Source organism: Stegostoma tigrinum, chromosome 6, assembly GCF_030684315.1.
Source record: "Stegostoma tigrinum isolate sSteTig4 chromosome 6, sSteTig4.hap1, whole genome shotgun sequence".
Lineage (NCBI taxonomy): Eukaryota > Metazoa > Chordata > Chondrichthyes > Orectolobiformes > Stegostomatidae > Stegostoma > Stegostoma tigrinum.
Window position 1 is genome coordinate 76,144,891 of NC_081359.1, and position 27,094 is coordinate 76,171,984.

Here is a 27,094-nt window from a genome sequence, read left to right on the forward strand (position 1 = left end):
CTGACAGTTGACCCCTTGGGTAATATTTGGCCTTCCACCAACCCCACAAACATTAACAAAGTCTCTGGAGGCCTTCATGCAGAATATATTCTGAATAATAGTTATGTCCTTTCAATTTTATCAGCGAAATGATTTTAGATGCTTAATACATTGACTCAAAGGCTACATGAGGAATGGCTTACTGCAAGCCAGAGAGTGAAATAATCAGCTTCACCAAGATGATAGAACTATTGGGGATGTGGAGAGGCCAAATCCATAGCCAATGATTATGAATGTGGACCAAACAAAGGCGTGTGGGACACCAGATACTATTGAAAATTAGTCACAAGCCACAGAGAATGAAGGAATTTAAATAAAAATTTAAACTGTGGATCGCACAGAAATAAGTGCTTGATTCGTATTTAATTGTTTTCAGTGGAATGCAATCAGATAGATTCTATAAAGAGCAACTGGATTATTAGTCAGAGACTAAAGACTAAAATCAACTCAAATGAATATCTGACACCAGAGTCATGTTTAAACTACAAGCGAATTGGAGAGCTAGATATACAAGAAAATTACATCAGATATACAAAAAAACTCAAAATAAAAGCAGCAAAATGATCAACTTTTATGAGTACCATTAAAAACAAACAAAAGAAATGTTGAATGAATCAATAGGTTAGGCAACGTCTAGAGGAGTTAATATTTGGTGTGACAGTTTGCCAAAATTATCTCTGCTCTCCCTACTTACATCTCCCATACTTCTGTTTTTTTTCTTTCTTTTTATAATGTAATAGCAAGTGCCAATTGTTGTTATGTATCTTTTATCAACTCCGCAATAATGACTGCCTTTGGGTGAAAGAAAGTAGGCTAAACTGTTATTGAATAATGTAAGCATTGTTTATGATTTAAATACTATTCATCAATATTGTAGGATAGAATTGATGCCTTTTTCCCAGACTACAGACGACGACTGAAATTTGCACTTTCACTTTCAGTTGGGATTGTAATGGTAAGCAATTTATATGAAAGAGAATATCTAGTTTTGTTTTCTTTGTCTTTCATTTCTCTTTTTAATTCTTTGCTGAACATGGATTTTGCTATTAAGGCCAGCATTTATTGCACATCCCTAATATCCATTGAGAAGATGTTGGTGATTGGCCATCTTGAACCACTGTAGTCCTTCAGGCGTAGGGACACCCACAATGTTGTTAGGGAGCATTAGGTTTTTCACCCAGGACAGTGGAAGAACAGTGACGTAAGTTCAAGTTGAGATGCTATGTGTTGGGAGGGAAACATGGAGGTGATGGGATTTCCATGTGCCTTTCCTTGTCCTTTTAGATGATAGAGGTTGCAAGCTGGAAACTTGCTGAAGGAGCTTTAATAAATTGCTGCACTGCATCTGGTAGATAGTGCACAATGTTGACAATTGTGCAGGTGATGGAGATAGTGAATGCTTGAGATAGTGGACTGGGTATAGTTAAGTGGGTTCCTTTGGTCTGAATGGTGTCAAAATTCTTGTTGTTGGAGCTGCAACCGTCTAGACATATGGATAATATTCTGTCACACTCCTGACTGTGGCTTGTAGATGATGGACAGCCTGAGGAGGTAAGGTGTTTGCCATAGAATTTCCAGTCCAACCTTTTATTGTGTCGACAGCATCTAAGTGACTAGTCAAGTTAAGCTCTGGTAGATGGTCTTACCCTCCAGGATGCAGAAGCAGGATTTAGAAGTGGTAATGGATTGAATGTCAAGGGTATGTCATTAGATTATTTAAAAATATGTAACGATGGCCCTGGGTTTATTTGTGTCAAGAGGCTGTAAAGACAGAGACTGTGAACTGCCTGCTGAAGATAGGTGAAGGAAACAACATATAAGGCCTTGAAGCTTTTTCCGAAAGTTGGAAGAATGGGAGCAGCCTGAATGGGTGTGGCCAGCTCTCACAGACCAGGCTTTCCAGATTCTTTTAAGCTTTAGCAGTCAGAAGCTGTTTGGGATCCCTACAGAGTTGGAAGTTTCAGTGAATGATATTCCTAGTTGCTACTTTCTCTGAAATCTCTCTTAATGTTGTTTCCTCCTGGACTGGAGAACTGCAAGTAAAAATCTGTGTCTGAATTTGCCTTTTTGCCAAGGGGTGTGATTATGAGATGTTAGTATTTTGGAAAAGTTAGTTAGTAATAAGTACTGTATCTATTATTCAGTTACGTTTTCTCATTGTGAAGTTATTCTTAATATGGAGTAGTTTGACCAGTCACATCACATCTGGAACATGCACTTCACATGTACCTTTAACATCAGAAAAAGTTAGAGTCTGGGCGACTCTCTTAACAAGTTTTGAAGGGATCTGGTCTGGTCCATAACAAATAAGATATAGTTATTGGCTGGTATTTGTATGGCGTGAATGTTACTTGCTTATTTTTAAAATTCATTCTTAGAATGTAAGCTATATTTTATCATAAAAAGGTACATTTCTCCATCTGTTTACATTGCTGTTGTTAGTAATACTGAGGTACTTCTACATGATCAAAGGCATCACTTTTATGGTGACACATTACACCAAGTTCTTGTCTGTGTCTTTCAGTATTTGAGAAATTCAGTATGATCTTCAAGGGTGCCTTCAGATTTGGTGACTGAGAAATGATGGTATGCCATCTGGCCATGCAGGCGCAAGTGCCCATTTTTAAAGCAATAAATGGCACCTCGAGACTATTTTGTCTGGTAGATAGGAAGGGCATTTTACTCTGGAAATATGCCACCGTGATGTTGGGGTAGGCAAAAAGGAACTGTTCAGGAACCTCAACTGACATATGGTGTAGCCCCTGTGTGTATTCAGATGTTTGAAACCCTTGAGTAATATCAGGTTGTCATAACTGCTATCTATATTCTTTCACTGAGCATACAACATTGTCACGAGAGATTAACAGGAACAGTTGGATTCCATTAGAAAATATTAATTATTTTCCTCCTCACCCTGTTAACATTAGCATTTGTTAACATCATTTGATTGTTAGTGCTTCCTGTCCCAGTCCAGCTTTGTTCAATTTCTTTATATATAAACATGTTGTGCCTCTGTGTATCTGAGCTAAACACTATTAACCAAACTGTTAAGAATATATGTGTTAATCATACCAAGTAGAAAATCTAATTTTCCTTTCTAAATTATGTACAGGTGGGCTGTGTATTCATCAGTGTCTTGGCAGTGGTAATCTATAAAACCTGGGTTAGATTTCGAGTGACAACATCTGATTCTCTTGAAAACTTCTTCTTAACTACTGTTATTAGCTCATTATTCAATGCAATATCCATTATAGCTCTGGGAAAGGTAAGTTCATTTGGTTATGTTTGATAACATAAGAACTAGGAGCAGGAGTAGGCCATCTGGCCCCTCGAGCCTGCCCCGCCATTTAATTAGATCACGGTTAATATTTTTGAGACTCAGCTCCACTTACCCGCCCACTCACCATAACCCTTAACTCCTTTACTGTTCAAAAATTTATCTAGCCTTGCCTTAAAAACATTCAGCGAGGTAGCTTCAACCACTTCACTGGGCAGGGAATTCCACAGAATCACAACCCTTTGGGTGAAGAAGTCCTTCCTGACCTCAGTTCTACATCTGCTTCCCCCTTATTTTGAGGCGATGCCCTCTCGTCCTAGTTTTACCTGCTAGTGGAAACAACCTCCCGGCTTCCACCTTATCTATCCCCTTCATAATCTTTTATGTTTCTATCAGATCTCCCCTCATTCTTCTGAATTCCAGTGAGTATAATCCCAGTCTACTCAATCTCTCCTCATAATCCAACCCTCTCAACTCTGGAATCAGCTGAGTGAATCTCATCTGCGCCCCCTCCAGTGCTAGAATATCTCTTTTCAAGTAAGGAAACCAAAGCTGCATACACTACTCCAGGTGTGGCCTCAGCAGGACCCTATACAGCTGCAGCATAGCCTCCCTGTTTTAAAACTCCATCCCTCTAGCAATGGCAGACAAAATTCCATTTGCCTTTTTAATCACCTGCTGCACCTGCAATCCTACTTTTAGCATTTCATGCACAAGGACACCCAAGTCCCTCTGCACAGCAGCGCGCTGCAATTTTTTCACCATTTAAAACATAGTCCATTTTGCTGTTATTCCTACCAAAATGGATGACCTCACACTTATCAACATTGTACTCCATCTGCCAGACCTTTGCCCACTCACTTAGACTATCTATATCCCTCTGCAGAATTTCAGTGTCTTCTGCACACTTTGCTCTACCACTCTCCCTAGTGTCATCTGCAAATCTTGACACACCACACTTAGTCTCCAACTCCAAATCATCCATGTAAATTGTAAACAATTGCGGTCCCAACACTGATTCCTGAGGCACACCACTAGCCACTGACGGCCAACCAGAAAAACACTCATTTATTCCTACTCTTTGCTTTCTACTGGTCAACCAATCCCCTATCTATACCAATACATTACCTGTAAAACCGTACAACTTTATCTTATGTAGCAGCCTTTGGTGTGGCACCTTGTCAAATGCCTTCTCAAAATCCAGGTATACCACACCCACAGGTTCCCCAATCTCCACCATGCAAGTAATGTCCTCAAAGAATTCCATCAAATTAGTTAAACATGACTATCCTTCATGAACCCATGCTGGGTGTTCCCAATGGGACAGTTTATATCCAGATGTCTTGCTGCTTCTTCCTTAATGATAGATTCAAGCATTTTCCCCACTCCCGAAGTTAAGCTAACTGGCCTATAGTTACCTGCTTTTTGTCTACTTCCTTTTTTAAACAGTGGTGTCACATTGGCTGTTTTCCAATCTTCAGGAACCACCCCAGAGTACAGTGAATTTCGGCATGTAATTACTAGTGCATTTGCTATTTCCCCCATCACCTCTTTTAGTACCCTGGGATGCATTTCATCAGGGCCAGGAGACTTATCTACCTTTAGCCCCATTAGCTTGCCCAGCTCTGTCTCCTTAGTGATAATGATAGTTTCTAGGTCCTCATCTGCTATAACCTTCTTGCTGTTAGTTTTCAGCATGTTATTTGTGTCTTCCCCTGTGAAGACAGACACAAAATAACTGTTTAATGCTTGGCTATTTCCTCGTTCCCCGTTATTAAATTGGCCTTCTCATCCTCTAAAGGACCAATGTTTACCTTTGCCAATCTTTTACAATTTACGTATTTGCCTGTTTTTATATTCTGAGCTAATTTACTCTCATAATCTATCTTACTTTTCTTTATAACTGTTTTTGTGGCTTTCTGTTGGCCTTTAAAGATATCCTGGTGAACTCGTTTCCCAATACTCTCTGCATTTTTGTATTTTTTTTTGTCAATCTGATACTTTCCTTTATTTTCTTAGACATCCATGGCTGGTGCTCTCCTTTCCTACAGTTCTTCCTTATCACTGGAATATACTTCTGCTGAGCACTGTGAAAAATAGTTTTAAAAGTCCTTCACTGTTCCTCAATTGACCAACATAAAGTTTTTGCTCCCGTTCTACCTTAGCTAACTCCTCCCTCATTCCTTCATAGTCTCCTTTGTTTAAGTACGGGACATAGGTACTGGATTGAAACCTTCTCACTCTCCATCTGTATTTTAAATTCAATCATACTGTGATCGCTCCTTCCGAGAGGATCCCTAACTGTGAGACCATTAATTATTCCTGTCTCATTATATAGCACTAGATCTAGGATAGCTTGCTCCCTCATAGGTTCCATTACATATTGTTCAAGGAAATGATCACGTATGCATTCTATGAAACCCTCCTCAAGGCTGCCATGACTGACCTGAGAATGATCTCAAAAGAAGTAACCTATTACTGACAATTAAGAGCATAGCAAGTAATAGCAAAACTAAGCATGGTATGAAAACACAAAGATCTGTAACTGTGACAAGTTACAGACATTTCTGTGCTGTCAGCTTCAAACCAGAATGGCTTCCAAGCTTGTTTGAAGAATATACCATTGAATCGTAGAATGATCGCTACACAAAAGGAGTCCATATGTATTGATGGCTGCACCCCATAACATAGCAATCCCCACTCCCTTCCCTTTTACTATAAATTTGTAATTTTTTTTCGGGTAACAATCCAAATCCCTTTTGATAGCCATGAATGAATTTACCTGTATCAATGTTTCAGGCAGTGCACTCCTGATTCTAAACATTCACTGCATAAAGATGCTTATCTTGTACCTCTGTTCATTCTCTTGCCAATCATTTAAAGTCAGTGTCCTCTAATTCTCAATTCTTCCACTAATGGGAACAGTTCTCTCCATTTGCCCCAAAATCCACCTCAATTTGAGTCTCAAAAATGTCTAAATTGTTACTTGTGACATCTTGAGGTATTCAGAATGCTATCTGTGTCCTTTGAGGAATGAATTATAAAGACAAGCTGCAGTTTATTAAAACAGTTGCCAGAATATTTTTCTTCTACTGCAAACAATAGTCCTAGGAAGCACTGATAGTCAGAGAAAGCAAGATACCTTATTCTGTTCAAAATCATAGTGAAAATATCAGCAGGCTGAGCAGCCAATCAGATTAAATTATTCTTATAGACAGTGAAGCAGAAATACAAAATGGAGATTATAATTCATTTTTGATAAGTTTACAGAAAGCCAAATAAAAATTCCAACATATACATAGTATTAGGTGAAACATCACAAGCAAATCTTTAAAATAAACTATTTTAAAATCATCCTTTTTTTTCCCTGCTATTCTGCCAGAAAGCCTCTCTACCCCAGTAAAATTAGGCTTTCCACATGGAGGGGTTGCTCAGCAATAGTTGATACATGGTCCTCATTAAATTACATTTAGTTACACCTCGCTCAATAAGGATTCAGTCATCTTTACAATGAGAACATTGAATAAAAAGTTGATATTCACACTGAACTACAAATTCTATTCTGATTGCAAGCACAAAGAACATAACACTGCCTACAACTATACAAATATGCAAATTAGGAGTGGGGGTAGACCAGTCAATCCTCAAGCCTGCTTCACTATTCACTCAGATTGTACCTGATTTAATTACTGCACAATCCCACCTATCCGTGACAACCTTTTACCCACTAGCTCATCGAGAATCTATCTATCCACTGCTTTAAAGACTCTGCCTCACCACGAGTACAATGGAATCCAAATCATAATATCTAATTCCTCTGACGGAAGGACAGTAAACATAGGACTTTAGTTTAAAATAATTGCGAAATGATTCAGATATGACATGAATTAAAAGGATGTTCAGCAGCTTGTTATGATTTGGATTCCATGACACCAGTGGTGATCAATCAGGAAACAGTGAGACTTCTTAAAATCACTGAATCCCTACAGTATGGAAATAGGCCATTTGACCCACCAGGTCCAAACAACCCTGCGAAGGGCATCCCACCCAGAGCCACCCTCTGCCCTCTCCCTGTAATCCTGCATTTCCCATAGTTAATCCACCTAACCTGCACATCTTCGGACTGTAGAAGGAAACTGGGGCACCCAGAAGAAACCCATGCAGACATGGTAAGAAAATGAAAGTTCCACATAGAGTCACCCAAGGCTGGAATCAACTCCGGTCTCTGGTGCTGTGAGGCAGCAGTGCTAACCAATGAGCCGCCATGCCACCCCTTAATTTGACTAATTGCATAATATCTTTTAAAGAGCCAGCACATCCACTAAAGTCCAAATGACCTCCTCTGTGTTGTATCATACTAAAATTCCAGTTAAGCAGTGATCATCTGGAAAAGCCATACAGAGTGGATTAAATATTTGGAAAGCAACGCTCCACAACCAATTTGGTACATTTGTCCTTATTTTTGGTTCATAAAAATCAGCATAAGTTTAAAAGGTTGCCAGCAGGATGGTTTGCATGTCTAGTGATTATTTACAGAAATCATATGACCTCTGCCTAACTTGTAATCACTGAATCTTGACAATAACGAGGTACATCTAGGCACTAAATACGGGTAACTTAAGGCTAATCTAAATTTATTGTAAGAAAATGTACGAGTAAATATCCAAATATGATGATGTCATTATTGTTCATACTAAAGCATGTATTTAGTTAGAAATAGTTCTGTTAAATAAGTCTTTACCTAATTCTGGTGGATTATATATGTATTATGTATCTAGAGTGTAGTAACTTGTGAATCTCACTGTCCCAAAATTTCCCATATGGAATTTGAAAGGTCCCACTCTCTTAGGAAGTTGTCTAACTCTGTTTTAAAGGATCAGAGACAATCTGTAATTATTGCACATTTAATAACCTACTTCAGATGGTGATAACTCTAGAAATTAATTTCCTTAACCTGCTTTGGTATTTTAATTGTAAAAAGCTCAAACTTTGTTTAGTATCTTGTGAAACACTATACTCTGGTATGGAAAATATATTACATAATTTGATTGTTATTTTAATTTTAGGGGTATCAGAAACTTGCGGTTATAATGACTAACTGGGGTAAGCAGTTATGCTTTAATATATTTATGTATTTCAAAGCTGATCTATTACCAATGGCATGTGATGTTATCTGCAAATTTAACCAATATTGTTCCAGATAGCCTATAGCATGTGATTTATGAATCTTGTATATCTGGGCACCCAAATGGAGCAAGCCCAAATACAAAAGACAGTGGAAAGTTTATTGGACATTATTAAAGAAACATCGCTATGAGGGAAAACTAGCAAAGCGTCTATTATAGCAGCTGAAAACGGAGTTGAAAAATATTCAGAAGACTCTGTTTGTGTAACATTATTGTAAAATCTGTGTACTTGTATGCTGGTACTCAGAGTGTGATCTCGTCTATATAGTAAGTCTTCACGTTATAGTTATGTTCCTGAGAATTGCAACATTGAGTGAAATAACTCTAAACAAACAGATTTTGTCACTAAAACCAATGTACACGGTGAAGTTAGGTTCCGTAGGACAGTTCTTATTAAACAAGAAAATTAAAACATTATACCCTGTAAATTTAAATATTTTGCATTGCTAAATTCCCATACTGGTAAATTAAACTTTTTTCTAAAAATGTGTTTAAAAATATAAAAGAAAAGAAATATTACAACGTTCTAATTGACTACTACCCACTACCATATGCACCTTTTTGCTGCCAACACTCCAACTTGTGATATCTGAGTCACCCTCTCACTGAAACTTGCGTTCCCTGACTCTCCCACTCGCCATTTCCCTTGCTTAAACCTGCAATCCATTCAACATCTAAATCTGGTTCAAAACCAGTGCTGCAAGGTCATGAGAGTACAAGCCTGGATTTTGCAAAAGCGCTGAGCCAGGACTATTACAGTCCATTTTGTTTGAATGCTCCCACTTACTGGTCCCCTCTCCTGAACACTCACTGTAACGAGGGGCCCTGTAGATAAATGGCAAGTGGCAGGAGGAGCAGTTTTGACTCTTATGTTCAAATCAAGTCACTTAAAGAATTATAGATTCAAAATCCAAATTAATTTCAAACCTAAGACTCGGGATCCAATTAAATATGAGACATTCCGGATTTAAGAGTCTTTAGGCAAGGTTCACCAATTTGTTCAGTTATCAAAACAAGTGCAACAGAAATGGCAGATAAGCAGACGATGGACTCCCAAGACTCCTGAATGGGACAGCAATCCTAAGTTAGCTAAGATGCTGTCTCTGCTTCTTTCTGCACACCCAACTGTTGAAAAGAATAGATATTTGCAAACAACTTTCCAAACAGCAACCCTTTGCATAATCAGAGAGGCTTTGTTGATCTAGGCATGTTATGATCAGTTTTTCATTGACCAGGTGCTGCACCCTCAGTGCCTGAACCACTCATAGTTTGTCTTGGATTGTTTATGTAGTTTATCCCCAATTTCTCATTCGTTGCTTTAAAAGTAATTGTGAAATACTGTCATCTATTCTCATTACTGATTAATTAATCTATTAAAATTTACATCTAAATGTGTCATTTCATTGAATTAAACCTTACCACTGAGATAACAAAACATTTTACAGTAACCTTCTTTGTCCATTTGTTTGCTATAGGGTTGTATGCAGCTATGACATTGCGATTGACGCTCACACTTACCTCAGATATCCCTTAAGCCTATATAACACAATACAAAGGATCACAAAATAGTGATAAAATATGAAAATTTTACTTTAATAAATTTTTAAAGTAAACAATATTTTAGTTAAAGATATAGGTGCAAAAGGCACGATTGAGATACATTTTCAAATATTTGGTCACTACAATCTTATAAAATTCTACATGATTATAAGTGATAAACATAAACGCACAGTGTTATAAAGTTAACTCATACAAAGAGTATATTTAATTAAATTAATTAATTCTCTTGTTAACTACTATATGTTAAAACAAAGATAAAGTCGAATGTGGCTGCTATATTTTCTTATCTCCTCCTTTCCTGCAGTTTGGGAAGGCAATGGCCTGGTGGTATTATTGCTAGACTGTTAATCTCGAAATCCAGGTAATGTTTTGGGGACCCGGATGCAAATCATGCCATGTTAGACAATGGAATTTGAATTCAATTAAAAATTAAATGGAATTCAGAGACTAATAACGACCATGAAACTATTGCTGAATGTCAGAAAAAAATCCGTTTGGCTCACTAATGTCCTTTAGGGAATGAAACTATCGTCCTTACCTGGCCTGGCCTATATGTGACTCTGGACTTAGCAATACGATTGGATCTTAACTAAACTCTGGGCAATTGGAGATAGGCAATAAATGCTGACCGAGCCAGTGAAACCCACATCCTGTGACGAATTTAGAGAAGGAAATCCCTACAAGCCTTTTTTCATTGACAACACCAGTGATTTCGGATAAGGATTGCATGAGTCAGGAGAATGTAAGCCCCTTCAATCTTGAATGTTAAAAGTTTTAGCACTGTAGCTCTGTGAAATCTGATGGTGTATTTCTTTGTCAAATGTCACTTGGCAGAGTAACATGATATGAAAATAATAACATCAATATCAGTTACAGTTAGGCAGAACTACATAATGATAGATTAATTTCTTTTCTTTATTCATTTACAGGATGAGGGTGTCACTGGTCAGTCAGCATTGATTGCCCATCAGGCATTTAAGAGTCAACCACATTGCTGTGTGTCTGGAGTCACATGTAGGCCAGACCAGGTAAGGATGGCAGTTTCCTTCCCTCAAGGACATTATTGAACCAGTTGAATTTTTCTAACAATCAACAACAGTCATCATTAGACTCTTAATTCCAGATATTTTATTGAATTCAAATTCTACCATCTGCCAAGGCAGGATTTGAACCTGGATCCCCAGAACATTATCTGGGTCTATGGATGAACAGTTCAGTGATAAGACCACTAGGCCATTGCCTCCCCTCTGTGTGACTACAAGTAAATTGACTGTGAAACAACTTGGTAGCATACTTTGTCTTAAAGTCAAAAGGAGGATGATGGTTTGCATAGGACTAGCAGGTTTTGAGATGTGGCCCAAGAAATAATTAGCTTGGACAGTATTCAAACGCTAGGGATGAGGTTTCAGTTAGGAACATTGGAAGTGTACACAACAGAAAATGTTATATAATAAAGGTATGCCCATTCCTGGTTTCACAAGCTATTGTGTGCATTTTTAAAAAAATGTATTATAACAATGCCGCCTTGGCACTTCTGCATCATTAGGACCCACACTTTCAGAACCCCAGCATACCAGCTTCCGATCAAGTCTGGATTTAAATCTTGGACATGAATGCAGGTTCAGAAGAGTGGTGGGCAGAAAAAGGTGGTTCTGCAGAAAGCTGATTGATGGGGAGGCAATGGCCTAGTGGTATTGTCACTGGATTGTTAATCCAGAGATCTAGATAATGTACTGGAGACCAGGATTTGAATCGTGCCATGGCAGCTGGTGCAATTTGAATTCAATAAATATCTGGAATTGAGAGTCTAATGATGACCATGAATCCATTGTCGATTGTCATGAAAAACCCATCTGGTTTACTAATGTCCTTTAGTCAAGAAAACTGACGTCCTTACCTGGTCTGGCCTACATGTGACTCCAGACCCACAGCAATGTGGTTCATTCTTAATTAGGCATGGGCATAAATGCTGCCTAGCCAGCGATGCCCTCATCCCATGAATGACTAAATCAAAAAAAGGAAAAAAAAAACAAGGATTTGTAAGAAGTTGAGTTGGAGAGTACAAGAGGTGGCAGAAAGAGAGTGAGTCAGGAGCAGGTGAGGGCACAGGTCAGAAGCTACATTAAGGAGTGAGATAAGGAGTAAAAATAGCTCCATGTACCAAACCTCAGCTAGGAGGAGAACAACTTTGAAATGAACCTCCTGATGTATGAACACAAGAATGTAAAAATAGGAGCAGCCCTTCGAACCTGCTCCTTGATCCATTTGAGATCATAACCAATCTTATACACCAACACTATCTTCCTGCACAAGCATCATATCCTTTTGTTTTTTCATTATGTGGAAATCTCTACATCTTGATATTGAACATACTCAATAACTGAGCCTCCACAGTCCTCTGGGAGAGAGAATTCCAGACCCCTCAGTCTGGAAAAACGTCCTCTCAGCATCTACCATGTCAAACCCTGTATGAAATTTGTGTGGTTTGAATGAGATTACCATTCATTCTTTTAGATTCTAGAGACTAAAGGCCCAGTCTATTTGGTCTTTCCCCATAGGACAATCCTTGTATCCCAGGAATTAGTTAAGTGAAAACAACAAATGCTGGAGATGACAGTGGGTCAGACAGCATCAATGGAGAGAGAGTGAACTAATGTTTCAAATCTTGATGACTCTTCTTCAGATCTGATTCAAAAGTTTCGTGTGGCTTCATCGCGCCCTCTCTGTATCAGGAGACCAGACTATTCAATTTCTTATTAAGGAGACCAAAACTGTGCATGATATTCTAGGTCTAGTCTCACTGAGTTTCTATAGAGTAACAGAGAGACTTGATTACTTCTTTACTTTAAATATATTTGTACTAAAGGCCAACATAATATTTACCTTATTGCTTATTGTACCTGCTCATTAACTTTCAGTGACTCCTGAGAAAGAACACTGGAGTCCCTTTGAAGTTCAGCATCACCCAGATGCGCACTATTTAAGAAGTATTCTGTATTTCTGTTTCTCCTGCCAAAGTTGGTAGCCTCGCTTTTCTGCACATTGTATTCCACCTGCCACATCTTTGACAAGTCACTTAGCCACTCCAAATGCCCTTGAAGTATTTTTGAATTCTCCCAACTCCCACTCACATCTCATTTATTGTCACCTGCAAATTTCAAAATATTACATTTATTCTGACCATTATTTTCTAAGTATCCTTTTAGCAAATCCCTGACAATTGATTGTATCAATTTCCCTGTGACCAATATTAGATTAACAGGTCTGTAGATCCTGATTTTCCCTCTCCCTCTGAAACTGTGGAATTACATTTGCAACCTCCCTTACTGCAGCGACCATTCCAGAGTCTATAGAATTTAGAAAGAGATCCACTAGTGTATCTACTAACTCTACAGCTACCTCGTTTAACACTTGGGTGAACAAGAAAACAGTCCCACTAATTAAACAATGCCACAGCGAATCAATGTTCAACATGGCAATATTAAGCAGAGGTGGAATATATATCACTAATGCTAGCTTTTACCTGAAAATGATATTAGTGTGTGGAAAAAGGAAAGAATTTTCATTAATGAATCAGGTTAACACTCACCCTGGGGTTGTTCTAAAACAAATGTGTCATTGCAGTTACTGATTTCATTCTTTTTCCCTCTGCAGAAAACCACAGAACTCAGACTGCATACAATGACGCTCTGATTATCAAGTTATTTGCCTTTGAGTTTGCCAACAATTATTCACCTCTCTTTTATATTGCATTTCTCAGAACGGTGAGTAATGCATGCAATGGGTTATGAAAAAGTGACTGGTTGCTTTATAATTCAAAAATGCTCTTAATTTTTCTGATCATTTTAGAACAATGAACAATTTTTCACACAAATTGGTTTGCCTGGCTTGGAGGATAATTGTGGAGAACTGAACAATTGCATGACAGAACTTTGTTTTCAAGTTCTAATACTGATGATCACCCACCCACTTCCAAAGTTTCTGAAAGATGTTATTGTACCGTAAGTCTGTCTTTATATTATTAAATATTTGTTTGAAAGTTTTAAATCACTTGCAGTGTGGCAGTTGTTGGAAATGTTATTTTTTAGTTAGTTTGATTACCAGGGATGATGCCGTGGGGTTTAGAATTGTACAGGGAAATGTCAGAAGTCCATTTAGCAGATCAGAATTCACAATTGCAACTGAATTGAAGCAATTCATTTTGGCTTCCATGTTTTGTAGCACAATGTGCATAATGAACAGTCTGATAATTTGTTCGTAGCTGTGTTCAAAGGGACATTGTTACAAATGCAAGTTATAGGTGTCAGTGATGGAGGTTGGTTTTTGAGCAAGTGCAGCATTCAGACTTAGTCAAAACTGCTGGAATTATTGCTGGGGCCATCAGGAGCAGGAAGGATACACTTGGCCCAAAAGTGAAAGAATGAGGTCAGCAACTTTCACTTGGAAATTACGTTTGAAGCAAACTGATGAGAGGTGTACCAGCAACATAGTGTTCAGTATTTCAATGCAATGCAAGAAGTGGTTGAATAATTTAACCAAGTCAGGAATAGTGAAACAATACACCCTGTGCTTTCAGACCCTGCTTCCCCCCACTTCTCCCTGTCTTGCCAAATGTTCTCTATTATACCACCCCTCACAATGATTCAGCTTTCAGCAGCCACTATGCACTTCATCACCTTCACATTTAACCATCCAGCATTGCCACTCCCATCGCAAATCTTGGACAATGTGATGCATCTGTCTCGCTGCGTCGGGCACATTAAATGCAAAACTAAGTGAAATTCAATTAATAGGAGTCCCTTGTCATCTTCTAAGGACAGTAATGGTAGCAATGTTTATCCACATCTGGCAAGAATTAAAATCAGTGATTAGCTTGTTTGCTACCACCCAAATAAACCTGAAAGTGGACCAATTAGAGTGAGATTGCAATTGTGATGGCAAATTCATATATTCTAATTCAGCATTCATCTGAAAATCAGCTTTGGGAGTTAAGATTTCCCTAAATGTTCAGGCAACATAGAAAGAACATTGTGCAAGGCTTTGTGTTGTGTCCTTTTTCAAACTAAATGATTGAATTTAAATCAACTATGTTAGGAGGAAAGGGGATATTTTAAAATGCCTCTTCTTTCACTTTCCATTGCTGAAGCAAAGATTGTTCTCTATTTTTGTTACCCTTGCAACATTTGTTTAAAAAATACACCCATGAAAGAACAATAAGATTCTTCATTGCTGCATGTTGTACGCAGTTTTAGGGTAGAAATTATGAAGATAATTTCAACTTTCAAAAAACTCCCGCAAAGGAAGCAAGATTATATTTTCAGGGTGATGCCAGGGTTGCTTTACAGCATAGTGCAGGCAAAGGACTCATTGCAATTATAAATATCAAAATGACCATAGTTGCATTCATATTTGTGAGGGGGCATATATTTTCAATTGAATACGATGCATATGAAAATATATATTCAGTACTCCCACTTTCTAAGGAAGGAATTATGCTTCATGGGAGCAATGACTTGAAAATTGGCACTAAATTTTGCAGCCATAGACTATGCCTTTGAATATGGCTTCCTACTGGATTATGGCAGTACTCTACAATATTATATTTTTGATCAACTATTGTAATTTGAATTAGTTTGTACTGAGTACAAGAAGTAACCGGGATACATATTTACTTAATTGCGATGCAAGTGACTCATACTTCCATGTATTCATTCTATATATAAATATTTATTCAATTCCAACATATTAATATATATAGAGTACTTATTTACAAATATTTATGATGGTGTCAACTCTTTTTACTTTTCTACTGTAATGGGTGAGAAAATAATACTTTCTTATTCACCAAATTCATATATCTTTAGTTGTAGACTATGTTCTACTTTTTCACTGATATTGTGTGTGAATATAGGACAACATGACAACTTGGCTCCAGCAGTATATAAACCTACCTACAAGGAGCAAGAACAGGACATTTGCCCCCTTAAGCCTACTCTGTCATATAATAAGACCAGTCGCTTTGATTGCACCCTCAAATCTGCCCACCCTTAATAACTTCTCACCCCTTTGCTTAACAAGAGTCTATCTACCTCTGCTTTAAAAATATTTGAAGACTCTGATCAACCAACTTTTCAGGAAGAGAGTTCTAAAGACTCACAACCCTCAGAGAGAAATAACTACCCCTCATCTCTATTGTAAATGGTGTCCCCTTATTTTTAAACAGTTACCTTGATTCTTCAATAAGAGGCAATGTTCACTCCACATCCACGTTAAGATATCTTGTATGTTTCATTCACATTGACTCTTACTGTTCAAAACTTGAACAGGTACAAGGCCTGCTTGATCAAGACTCACTCTGTAAATTCTTCCAATGCGTTCATCCACATTGTTAAATAATATGTACTAACATTGGACAGCCAATCCTTTGCATGCACAAGTACACTGCTTTTTTTGGTCCTGTTAACTCTTATGGATAATGGTATATAAAATCTTGCATCCAGATTTGCTGATGACCCAAAGTTATGCAGCATTGTAGGTAGTTGTAGGTGATAGCATAAAATTGCAAAAAGATGTGACAGACTAGGTGAATAGGCAAAACTGTGACAAATAGATTTCAGTGTAAGCAAGTGTGAGGTTATCCATTTTGAACTGAAAAAGGATAGATCAGTATGTTTTCTAAATGGTATGAAATTAAATACAGTGGATGTCCAAAGAGACTAAGGTGCACAGATCTTTCAAATACCATCAACAGGTGCAGAAAATAATCAATAAAGCTAATGGAATGCTGGTCTTTTTATCCAGACAAGTGGAGTATAAAGAAATTATGCAGCAGGTATATAAATATCTGATTGGAGAACTTTGAACAAATCTGTGCCCTACATCTTTGGAAGGATATATTGGCCTTGGAAGGAGCACAATGTAGATTTACAAGAATGATACCCCAGCTTCAGGGGCCAAGTTATAAGGAGAGACTGTGCATATTTGGTCTGTTTTCTCGAGAATTTAAAAAGTTAGGGGATGATCTGATCAAAATCTTCAAAATATTAACAGGAAAAGACAGACCAGATAAAGATAAACTAATTCCACCGATTGGAGACTCTAGAACTAGGGGTCATAGTCTAAAAATTAGGATCAGACCATGCAAGAAGCATTTCTATACATGGAGGGTGGTAGAGGTTTTGATCTTTCTTCCACAAATGGCAATGGATGCTGGATCAGTTGTTAATTTTAAAATGGGATGAGCAATTTTTTGTTAAGCAATGTTATTAATGGATATGGGCCAAAGGCAGATCTCAAGTTAGGCCATATATCAGCTTGATCTCCTTGAATAGCGGAACAGGCTTGAGGGGCTGAAAGGCCTATACCTGCTGCTATATTCCTTGTTAATGATACAAGAGGAAAGTATTTCTAATATGCAGAATGTAGGGCTAGAAAAAGTTTGTGGATTATTAATTTGCAAATGTTGAATAAATTGTATCCATTTTTTCTGCCTGCTACATTAATGGAAGAGAGGGTTTGGCTGACTGTTTAAATTAAATGCATTAATAGCTCAGTTAAATTAGTAGATAGAGAACTTGAATAAGTTGCTTTAAAAACTTATATGATAATACCTCATAGTTCATACTATATAAAGAAAATGATTTGTCATCCATTCTTAACTAGCAACAATTGTGATGGACAACATTGTGGGCCAATATTTTATAATTTACTGTAATTGTTTTGCACATTGTTATTTAGGTGGGGAAGTCATCTGCTAAGCAGATTCTGTGGTAATGCAAACAAAGGATCCCATCAAAAAGAATACAGTACAGTGGATGACTATATTCTCAGGGACTATAACAAACCTGACCTTGGCGACTTCACACTGGAGGAGTACACCGAAAAAGTCATACAATATGGTCTCCAGATGGTAAGACTGAACATTTCTAACTGTTACCAGGAATTCTCACAGTTACCAGGAAGAAATAACTGTCATTAAACTTGTAGCTTAGAAAGTTGGCAGACAATTGACTTCTAAACTGTGGGGTTATTCAAACCCCATGTTATACACTGACTGAAGTGTGAAACTGATGCAGTCAGAATTTCAGAATCTAGCCTGTGTGGTTCACTTACTTACTTCACCTTTCCATACTGATAGCTTGTGCACAAGCACAAAGAATAGAGAGTTTGTATTTGTAAAGCACCCTTCATATTCTGAAGGTGTCTCAATTTGTTTTGCAACAAGTGAATTATTATGAAATGGAACCATAATTTTTTGAAAGGGATATGCATCAATTAACTTATAGATTAGTCAGACAGTATGGTCAGAAAACGATATTGGAATCGTTAGGTCACACAAGCCTGGTGTATAGTCAGTGATTAGGTTCTGATGAAGGGTCTAGGCCCAAAACGTCAGCTTTTGTTGTCCTGAGATGCTGCTTGGCCTGCTGTGTTCATCCAGCCTCACATTTTGTTATCTTGGATTCTCCAGCATCTGCAGTTCCCATTATGTCTGATTAGGTTCCTGCCTGTTTCAAATGGGAATTCCAGGACGCAACTGTAATAACTCCACCCTAAATCCGATCCCTGGAAAATCAGACTGCTTTAAAACTTATCATTAATTGAGGAGGGGAGAAGATGCAGCTCTTTTTTTAATCACAAATCACACATTAAGGAGACCAAAGTTGGGTTCTCCATTATTTGCCCTATTATGGATTTCTGACAACATTTGAGAGCCATTAACTTTATGGCATGGCAACAGTACAAATTTTACGTGGAAGAAGAGTATAAGATACATCCCTGAGAAATATTTCTGCTCTTCATTGCAAACAAATGAGGTTTAGAACCAGATGCATTCAGAAAAGCTATTAGCTATTCAGAGAACCTGTAGTTGCTAGTCAGGATCAATATAGGTAATCTTTTTTGACTATGTCTTAAAAGAACAATTTAATACTGTTCCATTATTGATCTTGTGATATACCCATGCACATTATATGTTCCTGAGTGAAACAAATAGAAACATTGTCCCTAAATACATGATCAAATTTGACCTATTTACAGATATTTTAAACTATTGCTGCTCAGTAATTTAGGAGGTAGGATAACTTCAGTTTGATAAATAAAACACATATATAATGTTGTGATTAAAATGTTCAAATTTCCTTGCTATGGGCCACATGCATGATTTAAATTGAATATGATTATTTTAATTCTTTACTGTTTGCTTTACAGCTTTTTGCTGTCTCATTCCCACTGGGACCATTCATTTTCTTCTTAACCATACTTTTTGATATACGCTTGGATGCTAAACGACTGTTATTAATGTACAAACGTCCCATCGCTGACATGGCTCAAGATATTGGTAAGGAATTGATTCTAACTCACTGTTAGATAAGCCTTCAGCTTCTCTCCATGCCTCCCTTGGCATATTTCAACAGGGTTGAGGTTCTAGCCACCATTATAAACAATAGCCCCAATTGTCCCGTCTCCCTCAGTCATCAACCTTCCTTTCTTAGTGACCCTGTTGAGGGCTAATCTTGCCGGCTAACTCATCTGACTCACAGCAAACCCTGTGAATGCTGCCACTAGATCAGCTCTCGTAGTCCCTCTCCATATCTTTCTTCTGAGCTTTCATTCACTTGTGCCGTCCATGAGCTAATTATGGATGACTGCGTTGATGTCATGACGTTAATGGAAACCTGGCTGAGGGGTAATGACACCTTCCCCCTTGACGGTGCAACGTCATCTGCTACTTGTTTCATCAAGAATGTTATGGTGATGGTATCTTACCTTTTTCCAAACCTTTCCCTTCAGCATTCTTTCCTGCCCTCCTAAGCAGTTTAAAGTGTTTTCCACCGAAGGTGATTTACTACTTTCCTCCTTCAACCTCGGCACTGACTGACTCATCATCCTTGATGAATTCAACCTATATCTCAATATTCTCTTGCCCTTGAAATCACTGCCCCGTATCTTCCCTGGCATCTCTATCTCTCCAGGTAAATCCCCAACTCACTGTCGACCCTCTTGAACTTATCACCTCACATTGCCTTATTAATCCCATTACATCAATTAGCTAAGGCCATTACTGATTATTTCTGTGTAAAACGCATCATTCACATTCTCCTACCATGTTCCAACCTGTCTGAATCTTTCTGAATTCAGCTGTGGAGAAACCAAGCCTGCACTTCACTTACCATTACATTTTTGAAGTCACAACCAGCTGTACTTTAACCCTTCATTTACCACAGCATTGCTGCAGCTAGTAGTTTGTTCAACTGCATCTTCTGGAACCATTGGCGACCACTTAATCTGAAGGAACTCATTGTCACTTAGGACCAAACAATGTCTCAGGGCATGATCCATGGCACCAACCCTCACATGCACAGCATTCACGGGCTTTGGCACCTGGCATTAGCCAACTCTCATGACCATCATGGCACCTCTCTGACCCACTTGCACACTGTTCAAGAGGCACAGACTTGTAGGGCACACCAACGATTAGCTTTGCAAGGCTGTAAGCAGGGACATTTCACCATCAGCTCACAGACTAGACTAGGCTGCACCTCAGAGCTGCTTACTTGCTCTCTTAGCACTTTCTCTTAGCACCAACCTGCACGCTCACAGCATCCATGCTATAGCTTACTTTATCTGTAAATTACCACAAAGGTATAATCAGGGAGTTTGCCTTGTTAGTTAGCAGTAATCAGTGCAGAGGATGGACATCTTGCTGCATAGCAGTGAGGTATGTCAATGTCACACCTGTACAATGCGCCAGCAGCTTTCGTGGCAAACACACTGCATGTACAGCAAACAACCAGCAATATCTCAAAATCTTAGAGGAATACCCTTCACCTAATTCAGGCACCAGTCAGTCAGGGTTCTTGGCACAGTAAGCAAGCTGCAGCCTGTAAAACCAGTCTGCAGTCAGGCATCCAGTCAAGGTGTTCTGGGTTAGAGAGTCATGCTTCTGCAATCAGGGTGTGTGTCACAGTCAGTCACCTGCATGGTTGTCCCATATGCCAGACTTGGGGCGGGGGGGGGGGGGCGGTGAAGCTTGGATGGGTGCAAGCTCATGTAGATAGGTTGGATGGGGTTCACAGGAAGGGCTACCAGGATGTTTACAGCTCACTAATGTGTAGGGGCAGAGGTTGGATACCATTGACTGAAGAACACTCTCTGTTGCCTTCCATTGTGCTGGAAACTGAAGGTACACAATTTGGGGGAAAAAATAGCTCTGAACACATAGAAATGTGGAAGATCTACAAGTGTGAGGTTGTTTAAAAGGAAAGAGCATTACAGATAGACCCATGCACCGTACAGGGCACAGATCTTCAGGGCCCATAAACCCCAGCCAGCCTAATGTATTGGCTCCCTGTCTCAGACATCAATGACCATTTTGTTCACACCAAGATTTTTGGAAACATGTCTGGGAAGGAAAAGTGATATTGTAGGATGTGAGGCAAAGGTGTCAGCAGGACCCAAGACCTGCATGTGCCTTGTTCCTGCTGCTTACGAATGCTGCAAAAGGTTCTCAACACTAACATCAATTTGTGATACATTGTGTGTGTCCATGAATTATGTTTCTTGTTGGGACAGTTACATTCCAGGTTATACTGAGAAAAAACAATGAGATGTTAGGTCAAAACCGTGCAATTTGTAAAGATGTACCAAATAATGTACATTGCGTTGTCACATGTACTACCAAAGCATTGTCAATAAGCTTTCCCCTTCCGCTCCCTCTCACGGTGTGGTAGTGCCCTCCCTGGTTCTGCAGCTAGAGTGGAAGGAGCTTGCTCAGCAGTGGAGCCAGGTGTCCCTGGAGGCCTGGTCAGGTGATCCCACGGCTGTTTGTGTCTGAACAGACCAAACATGAGGGGCAGAGTGGAGGTGGAGAGTGTCCTGTGTGGAGACTTCTGAGGGACCTCTGTGCTGTTCCTCTGCTAGTTGTGTGCTTCCTGACACTGCCTTGCCTGCTGGTAAGACACCTGGAGTTCTCACAGGTGACTTTTCCTCTGCACCATTAAGATGGCACTGATCTAGCTAGCAATCTTGGACAAGGCTGCCAGGGTCTGGTGGTGAAGCCTCCTCTATCAATCCTCCTAGAAGAGGAGTCCTCTCCTTTGTACTGCCCCTCAACCATGGACCTGCAGGTCCCTGTCAGAGAATTGTGATGCCATCTTCCTTATCTCAGATATCTTCTGGAAACAATTCTGACCAAACAGGGCAGCTTTGGAATGCCAGTGCTCAGCCAAGTGTGCAACAGCCTATTAAAAATGCTGTTGGTGCTAAGGATGTCAGTCTTTTAGCGGATGTTTGGTGAGTGGCAGGTTGTTCAAGGAATGGCATGTGGTAAGATGGGACCAGAGTCAGGCATTTTGGATGCCATAGGGACTGTGTAGGCCTTTAACAGTTAGAGTTTGGTAAAACACAGTGAGAAATCTTGCTAGGCATCATGGCAAGAATTCCTCCAAAAGACCCATTCCATCCTGCACTTGGTCAAAAGGATGCAAGATTCAGCCCTTCATATCAGTTAACAATGGCAATTCCTCGGATTGGTCATTGTTTGCAAAATCTTCGGTACAAATTCAAATAGAATCTATTCCAGTTGACAACATAGAGTTAATTTGTCATTCCCCTTTATTTACCCAATTAGTCACTTCTTTGTAACTTTATTTATCTAAGTTCACCTTCAGTGGCCACACTTTCTCTGGTGGCCCACAGCTCGGGTAAATATCAGTTTTGAATTTCTGTCCAGCACATACTGAAACGTTGATGTTGACTCATAAACTGTTCTAATATATACAAGTCTATAGTCCCAGGCTGCTCATTCTCCTCCAGGTTAGAATGTTTAAAGTATTATACTAATACTTGCACATCACTTTGTTACATTATTTTTTTCCAGTGATAAGATCACTAAAGACCCTTCCTTTGCCTTAACAAACACTTTCTCTCTTTTTTAGTTTTTAGCTTTCATTAGCTATTGTGGATTAGCTATAATTGATTATCCTGTTCTTAAATGAATTTTCAATTTTAAGCTCAAATCGGTGTGGTTAATTTACTTATGGCTCAATGGGAAAGTATATCCCCAGGAAATGCTGGTGCATTTTTCCTCTGGTTTGTGATATGGGACATGACTAATGTGAATTGTATGTCGGCAGGTCACTGGTATACAATATTGGATCTAATAAATAATGTAGCTGTGGTGACCAATGGCTGCATCATTGCATTCACTTCAGAATGCGGGAGGGAGAAGCTCTTATATGAAAAACTCATCATCCTGATTTTGTTTGAGGTATGGTAATCGTTTGATAGATGCTATATTAAATAATCTGCTGGAGATAAGTCTGCCACAGTATTCTTGGGAAAAGAAAAATAAGCACGATTTTACGGATGGTGTGTTTTGAAAGGTATGAAATCAACATACCTGATTGACCTCCTAAAGGTTCTGTGTTAGAGGGAATTAGGTTTGTGCCATTTTGATTGTTTTGGCTTTTTAAAAAATAATAATGGCAACAATAAGTCAAATAGTGGCACAAGGGACCAGGGAGTACACTGAGGTGCAATGTTGGCCTTTCACTCCTTAAACTTGAACTCCACTGATAAGTTGGAAGTTTCCTTCTGTTGTCAGTTTGATTTCATTGGTCTGTAGGACATGAGTATTGCTGACAAGACCAGCATTTGTTGCTGGTCCCTAATTCCCCTTGAGAAGAAGACGGCTTCTTGAACATCTGTAGTCCTTGCAATCTAGCTACGCCACACAGTTCAACTCAGATAGGAGTTCCAGGAGTTTGGCCAAATGGTGGTCAATGAACAATGATATAGTACAAATCAGGATTGAGTGTGCCTTGGAGGGGATCTTTCAGGTAATGTTCCCATGCAACTATTATTTCTAGCTGGTAGAGATCATGGATTTAGAAAGTTATTATCAAAAGAAGTTTAGTGAGTTGCTGCAATTCATCTCAAGTCTGCATGAGCTGCTGCCATTCTGCAATGAATGTAAGTGGAGTGATAGATGAGGTGCCAATGATGTAGGCTGCTTGCTGAGCTACCTGAGTGTTGCAAGAGCAGCACTCATCTTGACAAGTGGACAATATTCCATCACAACCCTGACTTGTGCCCTATGGTTGGTGAAAAGATTTTGGGAAGCCAGTAGATGAGAACTCTGCAGAATGTCCAGCCTCAGGCCTGCTCCTGCAGCTACAGTATTTATGTGACTGGTTCAGTTTCTGTTCAGTGGTAACCCACAGGATCTTGATATCAGAGGATTCAGTGATTTTAATGGCACTGAACATCAAGGGATGATGTTTAGATTCATTCTTCGTGGCGATATTCATTGCATTACTTGTGTGGTACAAAAGTTGCCAGCTACTCATCAGTCAAAGCAGGAATGTTGTTCAGATTTTGCTAGATGTGGGTGTGACTGCTGAGCAGTGAACACCATCTGCTGGCATTTCAGTCTAGCAGCTCTGTCCTTCCAGCCTTGAACAGCTTGCTCAGTAGTGGTGCTGTTGCGATACTTCAATAATAGATATTGAACTCCCAAACCTAGTGTACATTCTGTGCACTTCAGTGCTTCCTTCAAGTCATATTCAACATGGAGGAGTACTGATTCATCAGTTGAGTTTAATGGTAATTTTTAAAAACAATTATTCATGGGATATGGGTCTCACTGGCTGGCCCATTCCTAGTTCCCTTGAGAAGTTGATGGTGAGCTGCAGTCTATTTGGTGTAAGTAGTCCCAGAATGCCATTAAGGAGGGAGTTCTCATATTTTAACCTAATGACACTGAAGGAACAGTATTATCAGCAGGAGATTTCTTGCTGATGTCTGAGGCTTATTGGGATTGTGAAGCCTCCCACGGGACTTTCTATCCTGACTATATAGTACTGTGTTACCCTTTGCCGTCATTTGTCTTGCAGGTGGGACAGGAGGTACCAGTGAATGCTAACAGAGGACTGTCGGACATTGGACATAACAATGTCAACAGGGTCATGTCAGGCTGTTGTTTGCCTACTCTATAGGATAGTTCTCTCAATTTTGGTGCTGATGTTAATGAGGAGAATCTTTGCAATGTTAACTGAGCAGAGATGCCATTACTCTGTGTATGCCTGGTCTTTGCTGTGATGACTTGATGCATTTGAATGGTCAGCGTAGCCATTTCTGAGCATAATTAAGACTCAACCACATTATTGAATGTTTTGTGATTCCAGATAACGAGTGTATAACTGGTGAGTCCAGAATCTTCAGTGGTTTGCTCCTACATTGTATATCTAAGGGCAGATCATTTCTACACCTAAAGGATGCAAGAAAAAAAAAGAAATAGGAGCAGGAGGAAGATACCCGGCTGCTCCAGCCTAAACTAACATTCAACATGATCATGGCTGTTTAGCCCCAGCTCCCAACTCCCATGCCAGATGCTCATGACTCTCAACCCCTCAACATTTTAATAAATCTGCCTACTTCCTTTTCAAATACTTTCGATTCCAGACATTCAATATCCTCTGGGAGAAGAAATTCCTCTGCATTTCTATTTTAAATGACTGAGTGCCACCTTATTCTGTATATATAGCCCCTCGTCTGAGATTACCTCAATAGTGGAAACATCTTTTTACGATCTCCCTTGTCAAGCCACTCAGAATTTTGAATGTTTCAATAAGATATTTCCCCATTCTTCTAAACTCTAGTGAATAAAGGCCTAACATGTTTACATTTTCTTGATAAGTCAACTCACACATCCCCGGAATCAGCCAGGTTTGTCTTTTTTTGGTCTGTAATGCCAGCATATCCTTTTTAAATATGGGAATCAAATCAGTATTTGGTACTCCACGCTTGGCCTCACCAGTGCCCTGTGCAGTTGTAACAAGGTTTCCGTGTTTTTAAATCCAAACCCATTGCAATAAAGGCTGAGATAACAAAGTGTGAAGCTGGATGAACACAGCAGGCCAAGCAGCATCTCAGGAGCATGCTCCTGAGATGCTGCTTGGCCTGCTGTGTTCATTCAGCTTCACACTTTATTATCTTGGATTCTCCAGCATCTGCAGTTCCCATTATCTCTGATGCAATAAAGGCCGAAACTTAATTCGCCTTCTGAATTACTTGCTACACTGCCATGCTAACATTTTGTATTTCATGCTGCATGCTTTTGGATTCTTTCACCATTTAATTAGTAGTGTGACTTTTGATTCTTCCTACCAAACTGTATGATCTCATTTTTCCTACATTAAACTCTTTCTGCCAAGTTTCTGCCCTCTGTCTCAATCTATCCGTATTATCTTGCAGATTCCTCATGTCCTCGTGACAACATGCTGTCCCATTTATTTTTGTATTTTCAGAAAATTTAGGTTCATTTTACTCTGCCTACCTACACGCTAAGTCATGGATATAGGTAATAAATAATTAAGGCCCAGACTGATGATTGTGTCACTCCAGTAGTCTTGTCTTTCCAACCTGAAAAAGACCCTTTAATTCTGAATGCAGTTTCTGTGTGATAACTAATTCCCCATGCTAATACATAACCCACAACGCCATGAGCTCTCATCTTATGCAATAATCTTTTATGCAGCTCCTCATTGAATGCCTTCTGGAAGTCCAAACACAGTACATATCTCAATTCTCCATTATCAACCATGCTTGTAATATCCTCTACAAACTCCAGCAAATTTGTCGGCCATGGTTTCCCTTTCACAAAGCTATTTTGTCACTGATTGCATTAAACTTTTCTAAATGTCCTTTTAGTTCTTTCTTAAAACTAGACTCTATTATTTTCTCATTGACAGATGTTGGACTAATTGACCTGTAGTTCCCTGTTTTCAGTCTCCCTCCCATTCTTGAATGGGGACAGCATAATAGTAGTTTTCCAATCAACTGGAACTCTCCCAGAATCCAAGAAAACAAAGTGTGGAGCTGGATGAACACAGCGGGCCAAGCAGCATCTCAGGAGCACAAAAGCTGACGTTTCGGGCCTAGACCCTTCATCAGAGAGAGGGATGGGGAGAGGGAACTGGAATAAATAGGGAGAGGGGGAGGCGGACCGAAGATGGAGAAAAAACAAGAT

General features: G+C 39.2%; 1 protein-coding gene across 4 annotated transcripts in view; it reads left to right on the forward strand.

Annotated features, from left to right (window-relative positions):
- The window catches only part of LOC125453094 (anoctamin-7-like), a 78,622-nt gene that overhangs the window by 40,676 nt on the left and 10,852 nt on the right, over positions 1 to 27,094 (forward strand). For all 4 annotated transcript variants that reach the window (XM_048532191.2, XM_048532193.2, XM_048532192.2 and 1 more), the window contains 8 exons: positions 917 to 994; positions 3,152 to 3,304; positions 8,383 to 8,419; positions 13,717 to 13,826; positions 13,912 to 14,063; positions 17,800 to 17,971; positions 19,273 to 19,402; positions 23,199 to 23,332. In XM_048532191.2, coding sequence (XP_048388148.1) covers positions 917 to 994; positions 3,152 to 3,304; positions 8,383 to 8,419; positions 13,717 to 13,826; positions 13,912 to 14,063; positions 17,800 to 17,971; positions 19,273 to 19,402; positions 23,199 to 23,332 — 966 coding nt within the window. The remainder of the gene's footprint in view (positions 1 to 916; positions 995 to 3,151; positions 3,305 to 8,382; positions 8,420 to 13,716; positions 13,827 to 13,911; positions 14,064 to 17,799; positions 17,972 to 19,272; positions 19,403 to 23,198; positions 23,333 to 27,094) is intronic.